Raw genomic sequence first — 20,597 nt, forward strand, 5'->3', positions numbered from 1 at the left:
TTCAGTAAAATAAAGGAGAAAGAACATGTTGACTTATGCTTCCGGGGTACAAGCAGCAAAAGCAGTGACAACGTGACTAAGTGACCCCTGCAAAATTAAAGGAGCAGAAATTAAAGCGATTTCTAAGAGAAAAATGAAGAGTAACCCTGGGAACTAAAACTAACCTCGGTTCATCCGACACTGCTCTGCTCTAATTTGCACACTATCTTCTTAGAGAAATAGCTCTTTGAGGCTCAGAAGCCACGGGTTTCTTCCCGGCAGCAAGGAAAAACTCGGGCACCGACACTTACCCAGACAGCACGCGTGCGCGCGCGCACACACACACGTGCACGCGCTGGTAGCTACGTGTCGGGAGTCACGTGGCCGGCACCAGTGGCGGCAGGCGGTTGGAGGCGCATGCGCAGCTCCCCGGCCCCGCCCCACGTGGTGCGCTGATCTCCCAGCATCCTCAGCGCCGCTTTCCCGCCAGGACGACGCTCAAGCGGTTTTCTGCTTCCCTTCGCCTCTTCCGAACACGTTTCAGCCTTCTGCTGCTGGATTTTTACGTCCGTCATCCCACCATGCAGCGTGACCCTCCAAAGAAGAAGCCGGAGAAGAAGACAGAAAAGCGGTTCTTTGACGCTGTGTCCTTCGGGAAGGACCTGCTGGCTGGCGGGGTGGCAGCGGCCGTGTCCAAGACGGCCGTGGCGCCCATCGAACGGGTGAAGCTTCTGCTGCAGGTGCAGGCGTCATCCAAGCAGATCTCCCCTGAGATGCAGTACAAGGGCATAGTGGACTGTCTGCTGCGCATTCCCCGCGAGCAGGGTGAGTAGGGGCGGCCGCCATGCATCCCTTCCCCCCCCCCCCCCCCCTCCCCCGCCCCGTGGGTCAGGAGGGGACAACTGCAGGGGCCAGGGCTGTGTCCGTTGGGGGGTGATGGGTTTGTTTCTTCAACTTGAAAAATTCAATAATAGTAACCAGTCTAAGAGGCTCTGCTTTCCCAGGGCCTGCCGTGACCAGTCCTAGTGCAGGGGAGAACACCACCTTCTCTTTCTCTAAATTTCCCCTTCGCAGCAGGATTTGGCGCCTCAGTGCCTGGCTCAAAGGCAGTGTTTGACTCCCAGGATTAGAGGAGATGCTATTAAGCATTTTGCTGTGTGTCAACAAATGCCCAAATTGCTTAAATACTTGTTGAAATACTATGTTCTCCAAATATGGGACCATTGGGGCCTCCCGGTACTCTGATCCCTGTTCGGTGAAAAGAGTTTCTGTTTATTCTTGAAAGCTACTGAAGAGGCAGTCACCTCTGCACAGATTTGAGGGGGGAGCAAAATAACATAAGAAAGACAAATAATATTTTAATGCAGTATTTTTTTTAAATCCAAGATGAGCAAAATAAAATTTTAAAGACAGGATCAGCATTACCAATTTTTCTTTTACATTAGATCCTGTCTTTGTTTAAAATTTTAATGTTTTTGTGGAGTCTCCTCCCCCCCCCCCCCATTAATATTGAAAGAGAGATTTCAAGGGCTAAATAATGAAAGTGCTTTGTTAGCCATTAAATGCCTTCCGGTTGCAGAATGGCTCCTAAGTTAGCTCAGAGAATGTCAAGATAAATTTATCAGAAGTCTTCTATAGTCCATCCATATAGTTGGATTCAATTGAAAACTCTGTACGAACTTTTTTTTTTCTTAAATATATTTTTATTGATTTCAGAGAGGAAGGGAGAGAGAGAGAGGGAAACATCAATGATGAGAGGGAATCATTGATTGGCTGCCTCCTGCACGTTGGACGGAGCCAGCAACCCAGACACGTACCCTTCACCGGAATCGAACCTGGGACCCTTCAGTCCACAGGCAGACACTCTATCCACCGGCTAGGGCTCAGTACGAACTTTCAAAAGGAAATAGACCTATTGACTGTGTGTTCAGAACAATACATGACATGGCTTCAACTCCAGTGCAGTTCCCTCTTCCACTCTTTAAGTCTGGGTCAGGGTATACTCTCCTATAAAAAGAGCGTTCTCTTCCTAGGGATAAATCTGTTGGGCACAATATGTAGAGTCCAAAGGAGACTCTTAAGGCATCGTCTAAATTATGAATTTTAAATGCCCATCTGAGAGCAGAACCCAGAAAGCATAAGAGTGATTGACATTCTCCACACCCCATTTATTTTATTAGAGCAAGCTCCCCATTTCCTTTAAGGTTTTTACTAGAAAAGTAGGAACGTCTTTCTCCTTAGTTTATATTCTAAAACCTCTTCAGAGAAGTAGGGACTGCTTTATTATTAGCTGATCTACTTTACATATTTATGCTTTATTATTATCTAATTTACTTTACATATTTAGTCGGGTGAAGTTAAATATTGTGGTCAGATTGTGGTGACCAGTGCTGATTTATATTTTAAATGTTCTTGGTAATATTTAAATCTGAACATATTCAATATTGGCTCTTACAAATTGCGATCATTCTGAATAGTATTTCAGTTTCTGGTTTCTATACTTTCAAAGATGAGATGATAAAAGCAGAACTTGAAGATGTTTCCTATTCTTGTATACAGGGCCTTCTTATGAATACACCACAGTATATAACCTACGGTAAAAGGTTAATAATTCACAACAGGGTTAATATTGCCATCTAGGGGCTTTTTGTGAAACTTGTGGGGAATTTTTTAGTTAGCACAAAGATAGAGGGGTGTAATCTTTAATTGTAATAACGTGAAAGATAAAATCCAGGGAGGCTAAGCATCTTGCTGCTATCCATGGCCAACCTTGCACAAGGAAGATTTATCCTGTATCCTGAAAGACTCAGATTTCTCCTACTGGATATTCATGTAGCAGTAAAACCTGTTTATGATTATCTAAGCCTCTAACCCAGGGGTGGGCAAACTTTTTGACTCGAGGGCCACAATGGGTTCTTAAACTGGACCGGAGGGCTGGAACAAAAGCATGGATGGAGTGTTTGTGTGAACTAATATAAATTCAAAGTAAACATCATTACATAAAAGGGTACGGTCTTTTTTTTTTTTTTAGTTTTATTCATTTCAAACAGGCCGGATCCAGCCCGCGGGCCATAGTTTGCCCATGGCTGCAACCCATGGGTTCTCAACCTGTGGGTCTCGACCCCTTTGGGGATCGAATGACCCTTTCACAGGGGTCGCCTAAGACCCATCAGAAAACACATATAATTACATACTGTTTTTGTGATTAATCACTATGCTTTAATTATGTTCAATTTGTAACAATGAAATTGGGGGTCACCACAACATGAGGAACTGTATTAAAGGGTCTCGGCATTAGGAAGGTTGAGAACCTAACCTAACTCTGATTTAATCTAAATACAAACTATCTGGGCATGGTTTTATTAAACACCTCTGCTTTCTTTCTAGCCCAAGGATAGATTTCTCTATTCTTGCTCTGAACATAACTTTAAACATCTCTCTGGATGTCTTTGATACTTTTTATAAGCTTTCCTTGGATTATGAAAGCTTCTGGATTTATCCTGAGTAATGCTGTTCTAAAAGATTTACTCTATTCTTCAGTTGGTTTTATGATCTTCAACTTTGTGGGTTTTTTGTTTTGTTTTGTTAATCCGTTAATCCTCACCTGAGGATTTTTTTCCCCATTGATTTTAGGGAGAGTGGGAAGGAGGGAGAAAGTAGTAGGAAGGAGAGAGAGAGAGAGACAGAGACAGACATTAATTGATCGCCTCCCACACGCACCTCAACTGGGTCTGGGATCGAACCTGCAACCCAGGTATGTGCCCCTGACCAGGAATTGAAACCAAGACACTTCAGTTCTCCAGTCACTGCCAGGGCTGATCTTCAACTTTGTATGTGCAGTTTTATTTAATACTTAATGTTTAAATTTGTATTACACAAGTAATGCATGTTTATTATAGACAATTAGAAAAAATAGAGAAGCAAAAAAGTAAAAACAAATAACTGCTAAAATCACTACAGTTAATTAACATTTTGGTGTCTGTGCTGTGATGTTTCACTGAGCAAAATATGCATATGGAAATATATTCTTAATTAAAGCAATTGTTGTATTTAATATATTGTGAAATAGCCTTTTAAAAATCTGAACTCTGCAGTCTCATTTTTAAGAGCCTACCAGAACTCTTCTCATTTAGGTGTTCCTGGCCATGAGTTCATCAGCTATCTTTAAACTTTTCCAAACTTATTTTTTTGAAGGCTAGAGCAGTGAAGTTTTTATTTGAAGAATGTTTTGGGACATGCAAATAACATTCGATATTTACTTTATTTAAATAAAATGGGAAAATAAGCTTTACTGATATTTAGTGTGTGAATTGGCACTGGCATTTATAATTGGGCCAAAAGTCAGTTACATATCACGGGACACTAAGGCATTCTAAAAAAGGAGTAGGGGTTAGTTCCACAATGTAGAGGGGATGACAGGCACCCGTCCTCAGGTATTACATAATAAACATGTTATAGTTTATGTTTGCTCAGCTAAATGGATCTACAGAGACAAGAAGACTATTTGAATATTTTAAAGTTATCAACAAGAATATTTGAAATATAATGTACACTATTCTTAAAAATTAACCTCGCTCTAAAGATGCCTTAAGATAGTAGGAAATGATGGCATAAAAACATCATGTGGCTCAGTAGTGGAGTCAGCCTATTAACCAGTAGGTCCCAGTTTGGTTCCTGGTCAGGGCACACGCCCAGATTGGGTGTTCTCTAAGCTAGGTGGAGAGGTATCTTATTCAGAGTAGTAAGATGAAACCATTTGACAATTTGCAATCTAGTAAAAAGAATTATGGCTACTGAAGAACAAGCCTGTTGCATTCTGGGGCAGCTCTGGATTTTAAAGGCAGCTCTGAAATATAAGGGTAACACATATTAGGATTGGTCAATCTATTGAGATTTGAAGTGGGAAGATCATTAACCTCTAAAGTTTCTTCCTATCAAGCCTTCAATTATAAATTGTTCCCTTTTCTGTCTGGGTTCCAGAACGTAAAGATAAGGATGCTTTAGACTTCTTTCACTTTCTCTTTCTCATAAGTATGTATACAAACCAATTCTGTTCTAGAAGCCTTACTACTATAAGAATTGTATGTCAGGATTTGGAAATGACCCTTAGAATTACTAACTTCTCTGACAAATACTCCTGAACTGTTTTTCTAACTAGTAAAGAAACCTATATTCAACTGATAATGGTTTTCCAGAGGTTGTTAGGTATTCAAGGCTTTTTATTGGAAACTAGAGGCCCAGTGCATGAAATTTGTGCACAGAGGGGAGGGTGTCCCTCAGCCGAGCCTGCCCCCTCTCACAGTCTGGGAGCCCTCCTGTGCGGGAGGTGACCTGGTGATCAGGGGAAGGCAACGCCCCCATCACACCTCTGCTCTGCTGCTGCCACTGCCGGCAGCACAAGCCTCGGCCAGCCCTGGTTACCTGAGCCTCGGGCGGCCCTGGATGGCTGGGCAGCCACCATCCGAGGCTTGCCTGTGCCTTGGGCTGGCCCTGGGGGGCTGAGGGAACTGGGGGACTCCAGAGGAGGGCACCCAGAGCTGCCGGGCCCACCTGGGGTGGGACCAGCCTTGCCGTGCACCTGCCGCCTGAGGGGACCGGGCGTCGCCATCTTGTGGCTGTGGGGACTGCCATCTTTGAGAGCGTGGCAGTCAATTAGCATATTCCCTCCTTATTGTCTGTGGGTGCCCAATCTTTGCGAAGGTGTGAGGGTCAATTAGCATATTCTCTCTTTATTAGATAGGATTAACAAAATTGGAGTGGAAATACATGGAGTTAATACTACTTTTTTTCTTCAGTGGAGACACAAATTTTTTTTTTCATGAGAAATGGACTTGCTTTTAAATAGTTCAAATAACTAAGTTTGTTAAAGATATGGGAATTATTTAATGATAATACAGTATAAGTTTATATGTAGTATGTTTTCTTTTGTAGGTTTCTTCAGTTATTGGCGTGGCAATCTTGCAAATGTCATTAGGTATTTTCCAACACAAGCTCTAAATTTTGCTTTTAAGGACAAATACAAACAACTTTTCATGTCTGGAGTTAATAAAGAAAAACAGGCAAGTATAGATAATACCTCTCAAATTTTCTAAGAAATGGTTGGTTTGTCTTACGTATGATGGGAGGATGTGCTCAAGTGGTAAAAAAAAAAAATATTTAAAGCAGTTACTGTTAACACAATATTTCTAAGTTGTAGAAATTATATGTGAAAACCACAACTTTTACAAATTTCTTTGAACACAGTTTTAATATTTAAGGCATCTCTTGTCTCAAAGCAGTATTTCTCTGAATAAACATTAATTTTAATGTAATTATATTTTATAATCACTACTACACTAGAAAAATTTAGCATTTTGTCTGCTTTTATTAAGCAAAAAAGAAAAATCAGTCAAGAGGTATGTATTTCTGCCCTAGCTGGTTTGGCTCAGTGAATAGAGTATTGACCTACGGATTGAAGGGTCCCAGACAAGGGCACATGCCTGGGTTGCAGGTTCTATCCCCAGTAGGGGGCATGTAGGAGGCAGCTGATCAATGATTCTCTTTCATCATTGATGTTTCTATCTGTTCCTCTCCCTTCCTCTCTGAAATCAGAAAAAATATATTTTTAAAAAAAGAGATATGTATTTCCAACTCTGAGGTAATTTATTCCTTAAAACAAGTTGTTCTTTATTACTAAGGACCTATTTAGCTGATTTTTTTGTTTTGTTTTTAAATCCCCAACTGAGGACATTTTCCCATTGATTTTTAGAGTGAGTGGATGAGAGAGGGAAAGACAGAAATATCCATGTGAGAGAAACACATCAATTGGTTGCCTCCTGCACCAGCACCAGCAGGGTATGGGCTGGGGAAGGGAAGAATCTGAAACTGAGGTTCAAAATTGAATTTGGGACCCTTCGGTCCCCAGGCCGATGCTGTATCCACTGAGCCAAACCAGCTAAGGTTAGCTGAGATTTAAAGTGCATAGTATAGCCCTGGTTTGGCTCAGTGGATAGAGTGTCAGCCTGCGGACTGAAAGGTCCTGGGTTCGATTCCAGTCAAGGGCATGTACCTAGGTTGCGTGCACATCCCCAATAGGGGGTGTGCGGGAGGCAGCTGGTCGATGTTTCTCTCTCATCATCGATGTTTCTGACTCTCTATCCCTCTCCCTTCCTCTCTGTAAAAAATCAATAAAATATATTTTAATAAAATAAATAAAGTGCATAGTATATATAATCTAAAGCAGGGGTGGGCAAACTTTTTGACTCGAGGGCCACAATGGATTCTTAAACTGGACCGGAGGGCTGGAACAAAAGCATGGATGGAGTGTTTGTGTGAACTAATATAAATTCAAAGTAAACATTACATAAAAGGGTACGGTCTTTTCTTTTTAGTTTTATTCATTTCAAACAGGTCGGATCCGGCCCGCGGGCCGTAGTTTGCCCACGGCTGATCTAAAGGCATAATTACCTCATGTGTCCACTCTCGCTAATTTGGGCTACTTTTTCTGGAGGCCATTAAAGTATTTTGCAATTTCAGTATGTCAGCATCTAAACTGTACCTCCTGGACTGCCTGGTAAGAAACAAAGGACATGTAGACAAGTATTCTGGATAGTATGATATGTGTTGTTACAGATGTTTACTTCAGAAAATCAGTTTGTAAATCTGGCCTTTCAGCCTTTAGAAAAATAAGGATTTCACACAGTTAGGTTCTGTAGTTTAATAACCACATTTTAATTTAATATGTTTCAGTTCTGGAGATGGTTTTTGGCAAACCTGGCTTCTGGTGGAGCAGCTGGGGCAACATCCTTATGTGTAGTATATCCACTAGATTTTGCTCGAACCCGAATAGGTGTTGATATTGGAAAAGGTATGGGATTTTTAGAAATACTAACCTTCCTTCTTTGTGTTTTGAATAATGTATTATTTATTCTAAAATTATGCTGTAAAAAGTGTTAGTTACAGTCTAAAAATTGTATTCTCAACCAAATGGTAAGGTCATAGGGGCTAAAGATTACTACTTTTTTTCTTCTCCCTTAAAAGAGGGAAGGGGAAGGCCAACACTCTAGTAACAAAAGAGCAAACATAAAGACTGTTTATAACTTACTTCCTTTTTTATTTCCCTGGAGAGCTACCTCCTAGATCCCTCATACACTTACTCCTGCCTCAACTATGACTCCTCTCTAGGTTAGATGTACAGCTCTCATGCTAGAGATTCCCTTTTCCACTGTTCCTATGTATTTTATTTACCATATCTTCTATATTTTTGTTATGCAGCTGTTTTGGTAGATTATGTTCTTCAGCCGAAACCGGTTTGGCTCAGTGGATAGAGCTTCGGCCTGCGGACTGAAAGGTCCCAGGTTCGATTCCGGTCAAGGGCATGTACCTGGGTTGCGGGCACATCCCCAGTAGGAGATGTGCAGGAGGCAGCTGATCGATGTTTCTCTCTCATCGATGTTTCTAACTCTCTATCTCTCTCCCTTCCTCTCTGTAAAAACTCATAAAATATATATATAAAAAAAAAGATTATGTTCTTCAGTAGCTTTCTGAGCTTTCTGAAAAGAGTGGAACAGGAGATAAGTTGAGATCTTGCTTATTTAAAAATATCTCTGTTTTATCCTCTTAATTCTTCACCATATAAAAAAATTCTGGGTTTAAATTTAATTTCTTTCACAATTTAAAAAGTATTACTCTGGACTCTAGTTTCTAATATTGCTCTTAAGAAGTCAATCTCTTACTGTTGATCCTTTTGGATGTACCTTTTTTTCTTTTTAATCACCTTATATCCCTGATGACCTGATATTTCACAAGATGTATCTTTGTGTGAGTCTTTTTTCTGTAATTGTGGAGGCAACTCAGTCTGGAGGCTTATGTTCATTTCTTTTTTTATTTTTTTATTTATTTTTTATTTTTTATTTTTTTTAAATTAAATCTTTATTGTTCAGATTATTACATTTGTTCCTCTTCCCTCCCCCCCCATAACTCCCCTCCTCCCAGTTCCCGCCCCACCCTCCGCCCTCACTCCCCACCCACTGTCCTCATCCATAGGTGCACGATTTTTGTCCAGTCTCTTCCCGCATCTCCCACACCCCTTTCCCCCCCAGGAATAGTCAGTCCATTCCCTTTCTATGTCCCTGATTCTATTATAATCAACAGTTCATTCTGTTCATCAGATTATTTATTCACTTGATTCTTAGATTCACTTGTTGATAGATGCATATTTGTTGTTCATAATTTGTATCTTTACCTTTTTCTTCCTCTTCCTCTTCTTAAAGGATACCTTTCAGCATTTCATATAATCCTGGTTTGGTGGTGATGAACTCCTTTAGCTTTTCCTTATCTGTGAAGCTCTTTATCTGACCTTCAGTTCTGAATGATAGCTTTGCTGGATAAAGTAATCTTGGTTGTAGGTTCTTGGTATTCATCACTTTGAATATTTCTTGCCACTCCCTTCTGGCCTGCAAAGTTTCTGTTGAGAAATCAGCTGACAGTCGTATGGGTATTCCCTTGTAGGTAACTGAGTTTCTTTCTCTTGCTGTTTTTAAGATTCTCTCTTTATCTTTTGCTCTTGGCATTTTAATTATGATGTGTCTTGGTGTGGTCCTCTTTGGATTCCTTTTGTTTGGGGTTCTCCGCGCTTCTTGGACCTGTAAGTCCATTTCTTTCACCAGGTGGGGGAAGTTTTCTGTCATTATTTCTTCAAATAGGTTTTCAATATCTTGCTCTCTCTCATCTTCTGGCACCCCTATAATTCTGATGTTGGTACGCTTGAAGCTGTCCCAGAGGCTCCTTACACTATCCTCGCATTTTTGGGTTCTTTTTTCATTTTGCTTTTCCGGTTGGGTGTTTTTTGCTTCCTCGCATTTCAAATCATTGACTTGATTCTTGCGCTCCTCTGGTCTGCTGTCGGGAGTCTGTATAATATTCGTTATTTCAGTCCGTGTATGCTTAATTTCTAGTTGGTTCCCCAATATAAGATCGAGGGTCTCATTAGTTTTCTTGTAGATCTCATTAAGTTTATCGGCGGCTTCTAAACAGTTCTTGAGAGACCTTAAAAGTGTGGTTCTGAACTCTATATCTTCCATTGACAATTTTGTCCTGTTTCTTTGTCTCCGCATTTTGTTATGCTTCCTTGGTGCACCCCCTAGTGGTCTTTGTTCGCAGTCTTATAGTTAAATCTTGATTGTTGTAGCTAATTCCAGGGAGGGTTTGACCTCCAGGCCAAGTGGCTATGAGAATCAGCTGTGTCAGCAGTGAGAGAACTTCTGTCCTCTAGGGAGGTGCTAATCTAGCCTTTGCCTGAGGCTATCCGGCAAATGCCTCTGTGCAGGGCTTGGGCGGGGCGGGTCGAACAGGATCAACAGGGTGGGTGGGAGAGAGCAGTTATGGCGGCTCTCAGTCCTGTCCCCAGGGGCTCTGCCTCTCTGAGTCCCAGCACCCGCTGCAAAGCTCAGAGAGAAAGCTGCACTCGCTCTGACCAAAGCCAGACAGTCCCGCTTCTCCCGTTTGAGTCTGGGTCCCTAAAGACTCGCCTGGATCTGGAGCTCAGAGTCTGCGACTCCCTCCCGATTGAAAACGCCAACCGCGCCCTCCGCCGCCAGCCCGCTCCGCGCACTCCGCACCTCAGAATTTGACTTCAGCACTGCACCTCCTCTGAGTGTCCGTATGCGTTTCTCTTTCCTCCTAGTTGTAGGACTTCCACTCAGCCAGCGTTCCTGTGGTTCTGGGTGATGTCCCTTCCGTTTTTTAGTTTCACTTTTGAAGTAGTTGTTCAAGGCAGCAAACTCCGGCGTTAACCTATGCCGCCATCTTGGTTCTCGGCTTATGTTCATTTCTTAGGATGGCAGAGGAGAAAGAGACTTGGCTGCTCAGGGTGAAGTAGATTTTGAGTATCCAAATGCTACATTGCTTTCACTACAGGAATAGTACAGTACTTAGTCCCCCTAATTTCTAAGTTTTTCTGAGGTTGGAGTCCAGGGCTTTCTTCTCAACAATATCTCCTTCTGCAAGAAAATAAGTTTCAGTTTTCTCTGCTCTACTTACTGAGGTTCCACTCCTCCACCTCCTTTCCGTCATGCTAAAATTTGTGGATTTTTGTCAATATTCTTCTTTGCCTATATGGCTTTAAACCTGTTTTCTTTACTAGAGGCCTGGTACACGGATTCATGCATTGGTGGGTCCTTTGGCCTGGCCTGTGCCCTCTCACAATCCAGGACCCCTCGGGGGATGTCGGAGGCCCAGTGCACGGATTTGGTCCAATCCCCACAGGCCAGGCTGAGTGGCGCCACCAGTGCACAAATCCATGCACCGGGCCTCTAGTATGCATATAAGATCTTTTGTTAATCTCTTCCTACCCTCCCACCTCCTCCCTTCCCTCTGAGATTCATCAGTTTGTTCCATGCTTCCATGCCTGTGCGTTGAGCATCTGCCCCCTGGTGGTCAGTGTGCATCATAGCTACCCGTTGAACAGTTGCATAGGCTTTATATATATAGTATTTTAATAAAATGTCTTAAGGGAGCAGAGATTCATTTAATAAATATTTCTTCATTGCATGCTGTGAAGCAGGTATGCATGTGCGCGCGCTCTCTCTCTCCCCCTCTCTCTGTCACTTTCACACACACGCACACAAAATATAAAACATGGAATTTGCAGCTCATGTACCTTATAGTGTAGTGGGGGACACAAGTAAAAAACAATGAAGCAATGACTAAAATATACTGCCACTTAGCAGTAAATGTCATAAAAAAAAATTAGGAGAAGGGAGTGACATCAATTTTAGATAAGTGATCAGAGAAAATATCTCAGAAAGGATAACAGTTTGAGGAAAAATGAAAATAGGGGTTCCATCTTATCATGTTTAACTGGCAGTCCAAATTTTCTTGTTATTGCTAAGAAAGTGAAAATAATTCATGTTACTTATTTATGTTCAGTAGTTTTGTTTTCTCTGAAAATTGGGAGAATTTAGCTTATTTTGAAGGATTATATTCTACACATAATATTTCAATTATTGGCAAAGAGTTCAAGTCAGGGGACAATAAAACAAAACCAACAAACACTCAAAAACTGTGACACTCCATCTAAAATGTTAATGATTCTTAAGTTACTAGTTTTTAGTTTTGTCTTTTTGCTCTTCAACTGAAACAAGTCATGAAGTTTTTCATTCCTAATGAAAACTAAAAATTTCTAAATTCCTAGTTGTTACATTTCTAGTAACTTCTGGTAATTTTATTGAGCCTATCATATTGCTTGAATTAGATTGGTTTTATAAGAGATTAATATTTTAAAAAATTTAAAGATACTATTTGAAACCTTAATTATTTGTTAACTAATGGGAGAATTTTGATATGTGCTTTTATTTTGTTAGATTTTTAAGTGGCAATTCCAAATACTTTAAATCTGTAAAATGTTTAAATAAAGTATTTATCTGATATATAATGCTGCTAATAAATTTTAAATGGCTTTATTTTAGGTGCTGCAGAGCGACAATTCAAGGGTTTAGGTGACTGTATTATGAAAATAGCAAAATCAGATGGAATTATTGGTTTATACCAAGGGTTTGGTGTTTCAGTACAGGGCATCATTGTGTACCGAGCCTCTTATTTTGGAGTTTATGACACAGTTAAGGTAATTTGGGGCTTTAGTGTATATTAAATGGTTCGTTTCCTTTTTTAAATTCTTTATTGTTTAAAGTATTACATATAGTATTACATATGTCTCCTTTTTCCCCTCATTGACCTCCCTGGCCACTATCTCCCCCCCCCCACTACCCCCCGCCCCGCACATGCCCTCACCCCACTAGTGTCTGTGTCCATTGGTTATGCTTATATGCATGCATACAAAGTCCTTTGGTTGATCTCTTACCACCACCACCACCACCCCCGCCTTCTCTCTGAAGTTTGACAGTCTGTTTGATGCTTCTCTGTTTCTGGATCTATTTATGTTCATCAGTTGATGTTGTTTATTATATTCCACGAATGAGTGAGATCATGTGATATTTATCTTTATCTGACTGGTTTATTTTGCTTAACATAATGCTTTCCATGTCCATCCATGCTGTTGCGAATGATAAGATTTCTCTCTTCTTTACAGCAGCATAGTATTCCATTGTGTACATGTACCAGAGTTTTTCAATCTGCTCATCTGCTGATGGGCACTTAGGCTGTTTCAGATCTTAGCTATTGTAAATTCTGCTGCTATGAACATAGAGGTACATATGTCCTTTCTGATTGGTGTTTCTGATTTCGTGGGATATATTCCTAGAAGTGGGATTACTGAGTCAAAGGAGAGTTCTATTTTTAATTGTTTTATTGTTTTAATTAGTAACATGTTCAGTAGATATGTTTACTTATAATTATATAAATAAAAATAAATGAATAAGAGACATTATAGAGTTGTTTAATCATGACTTTGCCATACCTAACTAAATTATAACTCTATTGTGGATCTGATTTGAGAGATAGAGCATAAACCCAAACATTAAGTTTTTTTGCTGTTTACACTAAAAAACTCACTATACATCGTATTGCAAATATGAAGCATTCTGGTTAGGCTTACATTACAATCAACTCTTTGACATATAGAAAGGCTCTGACAGAAATCCCTGATTTTACATTGAGTTTATTATCTCATTTTTCACATGCAAATAAAATAGTAAGTTTACCATCACCATTTTAGAAAGTAGGCAAGGCATAATTAGTTAAATATAATAAATGCTACTATAGCTCAGGTGTTTATTAGGTACTGTTAGATTCTTTATTGTATTCTCCAGATTGTTTTAGCAATTGCCTTTTCATTTCAGATTTTAATATCATTTCTATAAGGTAGGAAAGAGAAAGAATGTAACAATGGCTACCATTTTTGAGCTATTACTTAGTTTTAGGAACTTCGTTAAGTTCTTTACATCCTCACAGTGTTTTATGATAGCTTTTTAAAAAAAATGTTTCTATTGATTTTTGAGGGGGGGGGAGAGAGAGAGAGAGAGAGAGAGAGAGAGAGAGAAACATACATCAAGAGAATCATTGACCAGCTGCCTCCTGCACACTCCCTATTGGGGATCAAGCCTACAACCCGGGCATGTATCCTGACCAGGACTCGAACCAGTGACTTGTTCAACCACTAAGCCACACTGGCTGGGCAAGGATAGCTTTTAATATCCCCATTTTAAAGAGAAATAACTGAGGAGTGGTTAAGTAACTTATTTACATGGCAAGCAAAATATCCCATTATCTTAATACTATATCATAATGCTTCCAACATTAGGCAATGAAATTAATATTAGTATTATTTACTAAATTAGATTAAAAGTTGATGGAAGTTTTATAATAGTTTGCTGTATTATCTCTACCCTCTATTAAATATAGTTGCATATCATTTTTATTATGGTTCAGACATAGAACTTTTAGTTTATAGTGTGTTTTTTCTTATGTATATTTACTTAATAACAGAAAAGTTTATGTGCACTTTCCCTCTTTGCTCTATTAGCACCTCTAGTAGCTGTGAAATTTAGGAATGTTTCTTCACTTAGTGCTTTAAAGCTGTTTATCAAATATTATCTTTTGATGATAATAGCAGGCATTATTTCAGTTTTTTTCAACTCTGTAAAGAGCCATGAACAACTTTTTTGGTCACTGGCTGTTATCTTCCCTAGTTTTAAGTTCCATTAATGACAAATCAATTTAGAAAATATGCTTTTTCCCCAAATATGTTTTTATAGTATAGTCATGTATGACATTCTCCTTTCTAACTGATATCCTACTAATATTTCAATTTTTCCACATTAAATTCAACTGTTTTTAATTGCATCTTAAATATAATTGAGCCTTCTTTCATATATTCCTAAGAGTTATTCTTTGACTTAAGATTTAAGATGCTTTAGAAATTTAGATAGTTACTTTATACATTTTTTTTTCCTAGGGCTTATTACCCAAACCAAAGGAAACCCCATTTCTTATCTCCTTTTTCATTGCTCAAGTTGTGACTACATGCTCTGGAATACTCTCTTATCCCTTTGACACAGTTAGAAGACGTATGATGATGCAGGTATTTTATATTATTATTTGAAAGTTTAGTTGAGTTTTCCACTATCTCTGATACTCAGGTATAATTTATTCAAATTTTAGAGACATTTTGACTGGAAAATAGGTCGTTTGTTAATAAATGCATGCTGTGCTCTCGCCCAGTGGCTCGGTTGGAGCATTATCCCATACACCAAAAGGTTGCCGTTTTGATTCCCAGTCATTTGCGGGTTCAAACCCCTACGGCAGGCAACCGATCAATATTTTTCTCGAATTCATCTCTCTCTCTCTCCCTCTCTCCCTCCTCGAATTCATCTCTCTCTCTCTCCCTCTCTCCCTCCCTCCCCCTACCCCTCCTCCACATCCTCTCTAAAAATCAATAAAAACATATCTTCAGGTGAACATTAAAAAATAAATGCATGTAGTTTTGACTTGTATTTCTTTACTGTTACTATTATTAGACAGCCAGCATCCAGCAAAGCTTTTTTTTTTTTTCTTCTGCTATGAGAACAGAAATGCTTTCTACTCCTGTAGCATATATTGTTTGAAGGGTAGAGGAAGATGGTAAGGATTGAATGAGTATGTCTGTCTTAACTGAATATTAGATCAAGTAGAATAAGGCTAGTCACAACTTAGGTAGTATCATTAGTTGTAGTATATTTCAATAAAAGTAAATAATTTTCACTTCAAAGATGAAAACTTGTTAATGATCTATGTTCTAAATATAGTCAGTTTTGATACATTCAGTCTCCAATGCTGTTACTTGTTAACATTCATTCATTCATTCAGCAAATATTTGACTGCCTAATCTATGCTAAGTTATGGTGACACAAGTAAAATAAAGCAGAACCTGCACCAAAATTCATAGCATAGTATTGAAGGCATACAGTTAATGGTTTAAATAGAAATGTGCATAGGTTCCAGGAATGCAATAGAATAGGGTGCCCAAATGCTTACTGTGATCAGATTTGGCCTCTTGCAGAGCTCATCTCAGTAAATAGGCATTTTCCCTGGGGAGAGAACATTCTAAGCAGAGTGGAACAAACATAGTACATAGAGGTACACTTGAGAAGTAGTTACTTATACCCAGATGATAGGTTTCATGGGGCAAGTGCAAATAATGAGGCCAGAAAGCTAGAAAAGTTCTGTATGGCTTACTATGCCAGATACTGTCCTAAGCATTTTACACTTTAACTCATTTAATTCTCAGAGTAATCCAAAGAGGTGTGGTTACTATCATTACCCTCATTTTATGTCTATGAAATGGTCCTGGAAGAACACACTAGGTCACCAGAAAGGGTAAAACATTATCTAACCTATTACATCATTCTTGGACCATCCTTAAAAGTTATCCCATTTATACCTTTGCTTCTTCTTGATCTATATCTAGCTCTAGTTTAATATATTGAGAACTTTTTATCTTCACCCAAGGACATGCTTAGAAAGAGGAAGGGAGAGAGAAAGAGAAAGATCAGTGTGAGAGAAACATCAATTGATTGCCCTCTGTATGCTACCCTGACTGGGAATCACACGGCAATCTTTTGATGCACAGGACAACACCAACTGAGCCACTCTGGCTGGGCTACATTGTAACATTTTTTAAATGAAAAATTAATTTGCACAGTATAGTAATAAGTCTGTATTGTGGATTAGTAAATGGTACTGTATCAATGTTAAGTTTTCTGATTTTGATAACTATGCTTTGGGTATGTAAGAAAATATTCTTAGAAAATGCACACTGAAGTGTTTAAAGATAATGATCATGATATCTGCAACTTACTGTCAAAATAACTGAATTTCAGTGTATTGCTAGGGCTGCTGTAACAAAGTACAATAGATAAGAGATTTATTTTCTTTTTTTAAAAAAATATGTATTTATTTCAGAGAGGAAGTGAGAAGGAAAGAGATAGAAACATCAATGATGAGAGAGAATCAGCTGCCTCCTGCACGCCCCCTACTGGGGATTGAGCCCACAACCTGGGCATGTGCCGTTTACCAGAATAGAACCTGGAACCCTTTAATCTGAAGACCAATACTCTATCCACTGAGCCAAACTGGCTAGGGCAAGATTTATTTTCTTACTGTCTTGGAGCATAAATGTTCAAGTCAAGGTGTCCACCAGGGTTAGTCCCTTCTGAGGGTATGTCTCCTTGGCTTATAGATGGCTGTCTTTTCCCTACGTGTTCCCATGGTCCTTTTGTCTCTCTTCTTAAAAAGATGGCCATATTGTATAACAGTGCACCCTAATGTGCTCATTTGATCTTAGATACCTTTATAGTTATCTAAAGATAACTATAGTCAGTCACATTTGAGTAAGTATGTTGAGTCACATATAGTTAGTGTGTGTGACTATATAGTTAGTCACATTTTTAGGTGTACTGAGGATTTAGACTTCAATATGTGGACTTTGTGGGCACACAATTCAGCCCATAACAGTACTGTTGAATTTTTGTACTTTTATTTTATATCCCACAACTTTCTTAAACCCTATTACGAATACTAATCTATGTGTACACTCTTTGAATATTTTTATTTTACACACAGAGGCCTACAATCTGCAAAAAATGCCAGGTTCTTTCATTTCTTTTATCAATACTTATACCTTGTATTTCTTTTTCTTGCATTTATGCACTGTTTGAGACTCCTGTTACAGTGGTATATTAAAGAAGTAATTGGCCACCTTGTCTTGCTCTAATCTTATAAGGCAGTGGTTGGCAAACTGCGGCTGGCGAGCCACATGCGGTTCTTTGGCCCCTTGAGTGTGGCTCTTCCTAAGCCTTAGGAGTACCCTAATTAAGTTAATAACAATGTACCTACCTATATAGTTTAAGTTTAAAAAATTTGGCTCTCAAGAGAAATTTCAATCGTTGTACTGTTGATATTTGGCTCTGTTGACTAATGAGTTTGCCGACCACTGTTATAAGGAGTGCCTTCAGTGTTACATAATTTAATGTTAGCTGTGGGGTTTTTGTAGTTATCCATTGTCAAGCTTATGGCTGTTCCTTTCTGTTTTGGGTTATAATAGGCAGTAATTATGAATGGCAGTCTTGCTTTGTTTATATCTATTGACATCAGATCATATTTTACTTTTCATGTGAATATATAATATCTTAATCTATTCTTTAAAATATATTTTTATTGGTTTCAGAGAGGAAGGGAGAGGGAGAGATAAATAGAAACATCAGTGATGAGAGAGAATCATTGATTGGCTGCCTCCTGCACATCCCCCACTGGGGATCAAGCCTGCAACCTGGGCGTATGCCCTTTGCCCTTGACCAGAATTGAACCGGGGACCCTTCAGTCTACAGGCTGACACTCTATCCACTGAGCCAAACCTGCTAGTGCTGTTTATCTATTTTCCAGAGCCAACCCAACCTTTTGTGCCTGGAATAAATCCAGCTTGGTCATGATGTGTTATATTTTGTATCCCTTACTGGGTTTGATTGGCTAGTTTTTGTTCAAGATTTTGGCATCCATGTTTCAGTGACATTGGCTTGGAATTATTCCTTCTTATATTGTCCTATTCTAATTTTGATATCAAGGCTTTGTAAGCTTCATAAAATATGTTGGGGATTCTTCTTAATTTTCTCTTCTCTAGAATAATTTATGTAAGATTAAAATTAAATGTTTACTGAATGTTTAGTAGAACTTACATATAAAGCACCTGGTTTTCTTTATGAGAAGATTTTCAGTAACTGAATTTAATGAATTTATTCCATTTTTTTTCTATTTTGTTGGTAAATTATGCTTTTAAGAAATTTATTTTTTAATTAATTTATTTTTTAATTAAAACTTCTGAGTTTTCCAAATAATTGCCATGAAGTTTTTTGTAATACCATGTTACTCTTCTTTTTTTTTTTTTTATTGATTTCAGAGAGGAAGGGAGAGGGAGATAGAAACATCAATGATTAGAGAGAATCTTTGATCGGCTACCTCTTGCACACGCCACACTGGGAATCAAGCCCACAACCCAGCTATATGCCTTGACCAGGAATCAAACCGTGACCTCCTGGTTCATAGGTCAATGCTCAACCATTGACCCACACCAGCTGGTCTATCATGTTTCTCTTAATCTCTGAATCATTTGCTATTTCTAATAGTTTTGGTGCCAGAATGTTTCCAGAAATGTATCAGTAAATTATTTCAAATAACTAATTTTTGGCTTTTCATGCTTTCTGTTGTGTTTATTTTCTGTTTCCTTTATTTTTTTTTATTTCTACTTCCTTTCGGTTTATTCTTTGTCTAAAAATGTTTAGATTGCTCATTAATTTCCTTATAAGTTACCACTCAAGCTGCATCTTAAGGAGTTTTGTGGTTATTACTAGGTTTAAAATATTATCTAAGATGTGTTCTTCTTAATATCCAAACATGATATTTTTCTAGTTATTTTTTTTCTTTACTACTGATTTAGCACTTCATTGCAGTGTGGTGAGAGTATAAATAATGGTTTGTGATACCATCTTTTGAAATTTGTTAAGCCTAATATTTGCTCAGTTTTCAAGTATGTCTGCAAAGTATGAGTATTCTCCGACCACTAGATATACATTCAATATATGCCCATTAGCCCAACATACTTACTCAACATGGTATTAATTTTACCTGTACTTAGTGCTGAATAAAATCTATCTTAACGTAAAAGCTCTTATAGTAATGGTAAACTATTTTTCTTTATGTAGAGCGGTGAGACTGAACGGCAGTATAAAGGAACTCTAGACTGCTTTGTGAAGATATACAAATATGAGGGAGGCGTTGCATTTTTTCGTGGTGCCTTCTCCAATATCCTTCGTGGTACAGGGGGCGCTTTAGTGTTGGTATTATATGATAAAATTCAAGAATTAATTAATATTGGTAGTGGAGGAAGTTCATAGGAGATTAAATTGAGAAATGCATACATTTAACTTGTTAAACATAAAAATTATATAGCTGCCATTTGTATATATTTTGATAGTTTGTTATTACTGTCAGCATTTTTTAAAGTGGTAATTCTACAATAAAGCATAAGCTTTTTCAAGCATTTAAATAAAAATCAGATAAATGTGGGTTTCCTTCCCACTAAGACTCAAACTCACTTTACTGAGACATTCTACTTAGTATACGTTATTTTTATTAGTTAAAATCTTTTTCTTTTGTGATGAAAAATTAAATGTATAATGTTAAAATATAAGAAATTAAAGTTCTTTAAAAATGCTATTATTTTAATGTAGTTGTCTTCCCTTCTTTTAAAATCATATGACATATATTTCTTTAAAGCTTATCAGAAGATGTCATCATTATATCTTTGGGCATAAGTAAGCTTTCTTCAACATCTCTACTAAAACAGCTCAGTTTATTACTAAGTATAGTGTTTATGGTATTATATAGCTTTTAATAAACCCAGATTCTGGGTCTCATAAAAAAAACACCTGATAATGACATTAATGACATTGTAAGCCTGTAGTTGGGGAAAAAAAGATACAAAATGGCATATATCTGCTAACTTTTTTCTTTAAATAAAATCTTGCTAATGTGAATATATCTTGGAACAGAAAAAGTCCCCTCAAAAATTAGTTTGTGTATTTTGTATTAATAAAGTAAGTTTAAATGTTATATCTGAGCTTTTTTTTAAATTAATCTTTATTGTTGAAAGT

The 20,597-nt window shown here is 38.3% G+C and overlaps 1 protein-coding gene across 1 annotated transcript; it reads left to right on the plus strand.

The window, feature by feature from the left end:
* The first annotated feature begins 560 nt into the window (after window positions 1–560).
* Window positions 561–19,838, plus strand: SLC25A31 (solute carrier family 25 member 31). Its single transcript, XM_036315475.1, has 6 exons — window positions 561–804; window positions 5,911–6,038; window positions 7,708–7,825; window positions 12,426–12,580; window positions 14,870–14,995; window positions 19,647–19,838. Exons 1-6 carry the CDS (start codon window positions 561–563, stop codon window positions 19,836–19,838), a joined length of 963 nt encoding a protein of 320 aa, XP_036171368.1.
* The last annotated feature ends 759 nt before the right edge of the window (window positions 19,839–20,597 follow it).

Source organism: Myotis myotis, unplaced genomic scaffold (genome assembly GCF_014108235.1).
Source record: "Myotis myotis isolate mMyoMyo1 unplaced genomic scaffold, mMyoMyo1.p scaffold_m19_p_6, whole genome shotgun sequence".
Taxonomy (NCBI): domain Eukaryota; kingdom Metazoa; phylum Chordata; class Mammalia; order Chiroptera; family Vespertilionidae; genus Myotis; species Myotis myotis.

Bases quoted from the DNA above. Each gene is read 5' to 3' on its own strand.
- SLC25A31 (XM_036315475.1), top strand. From the start codon at position 561: ATGCAGCGTGACCCTCCAAAGAAGAAGCCGGAGAAGAAGACAGAAAAG. The intron at 6,039-7,707 runs GCAAGTATAGAT...AATATGTTTCAG, and splicing joins GAGTTAATAAAGAAAAACAG to TTCTGGAGATGGTTTTTGGC. The intron at 14,996-19,646 runs GTATTTTATATT...TTCTTTATGTAG, and splicing joins GAAGACGTATGATGATGCAG to AGCGGTGAGACTGAACGGCA.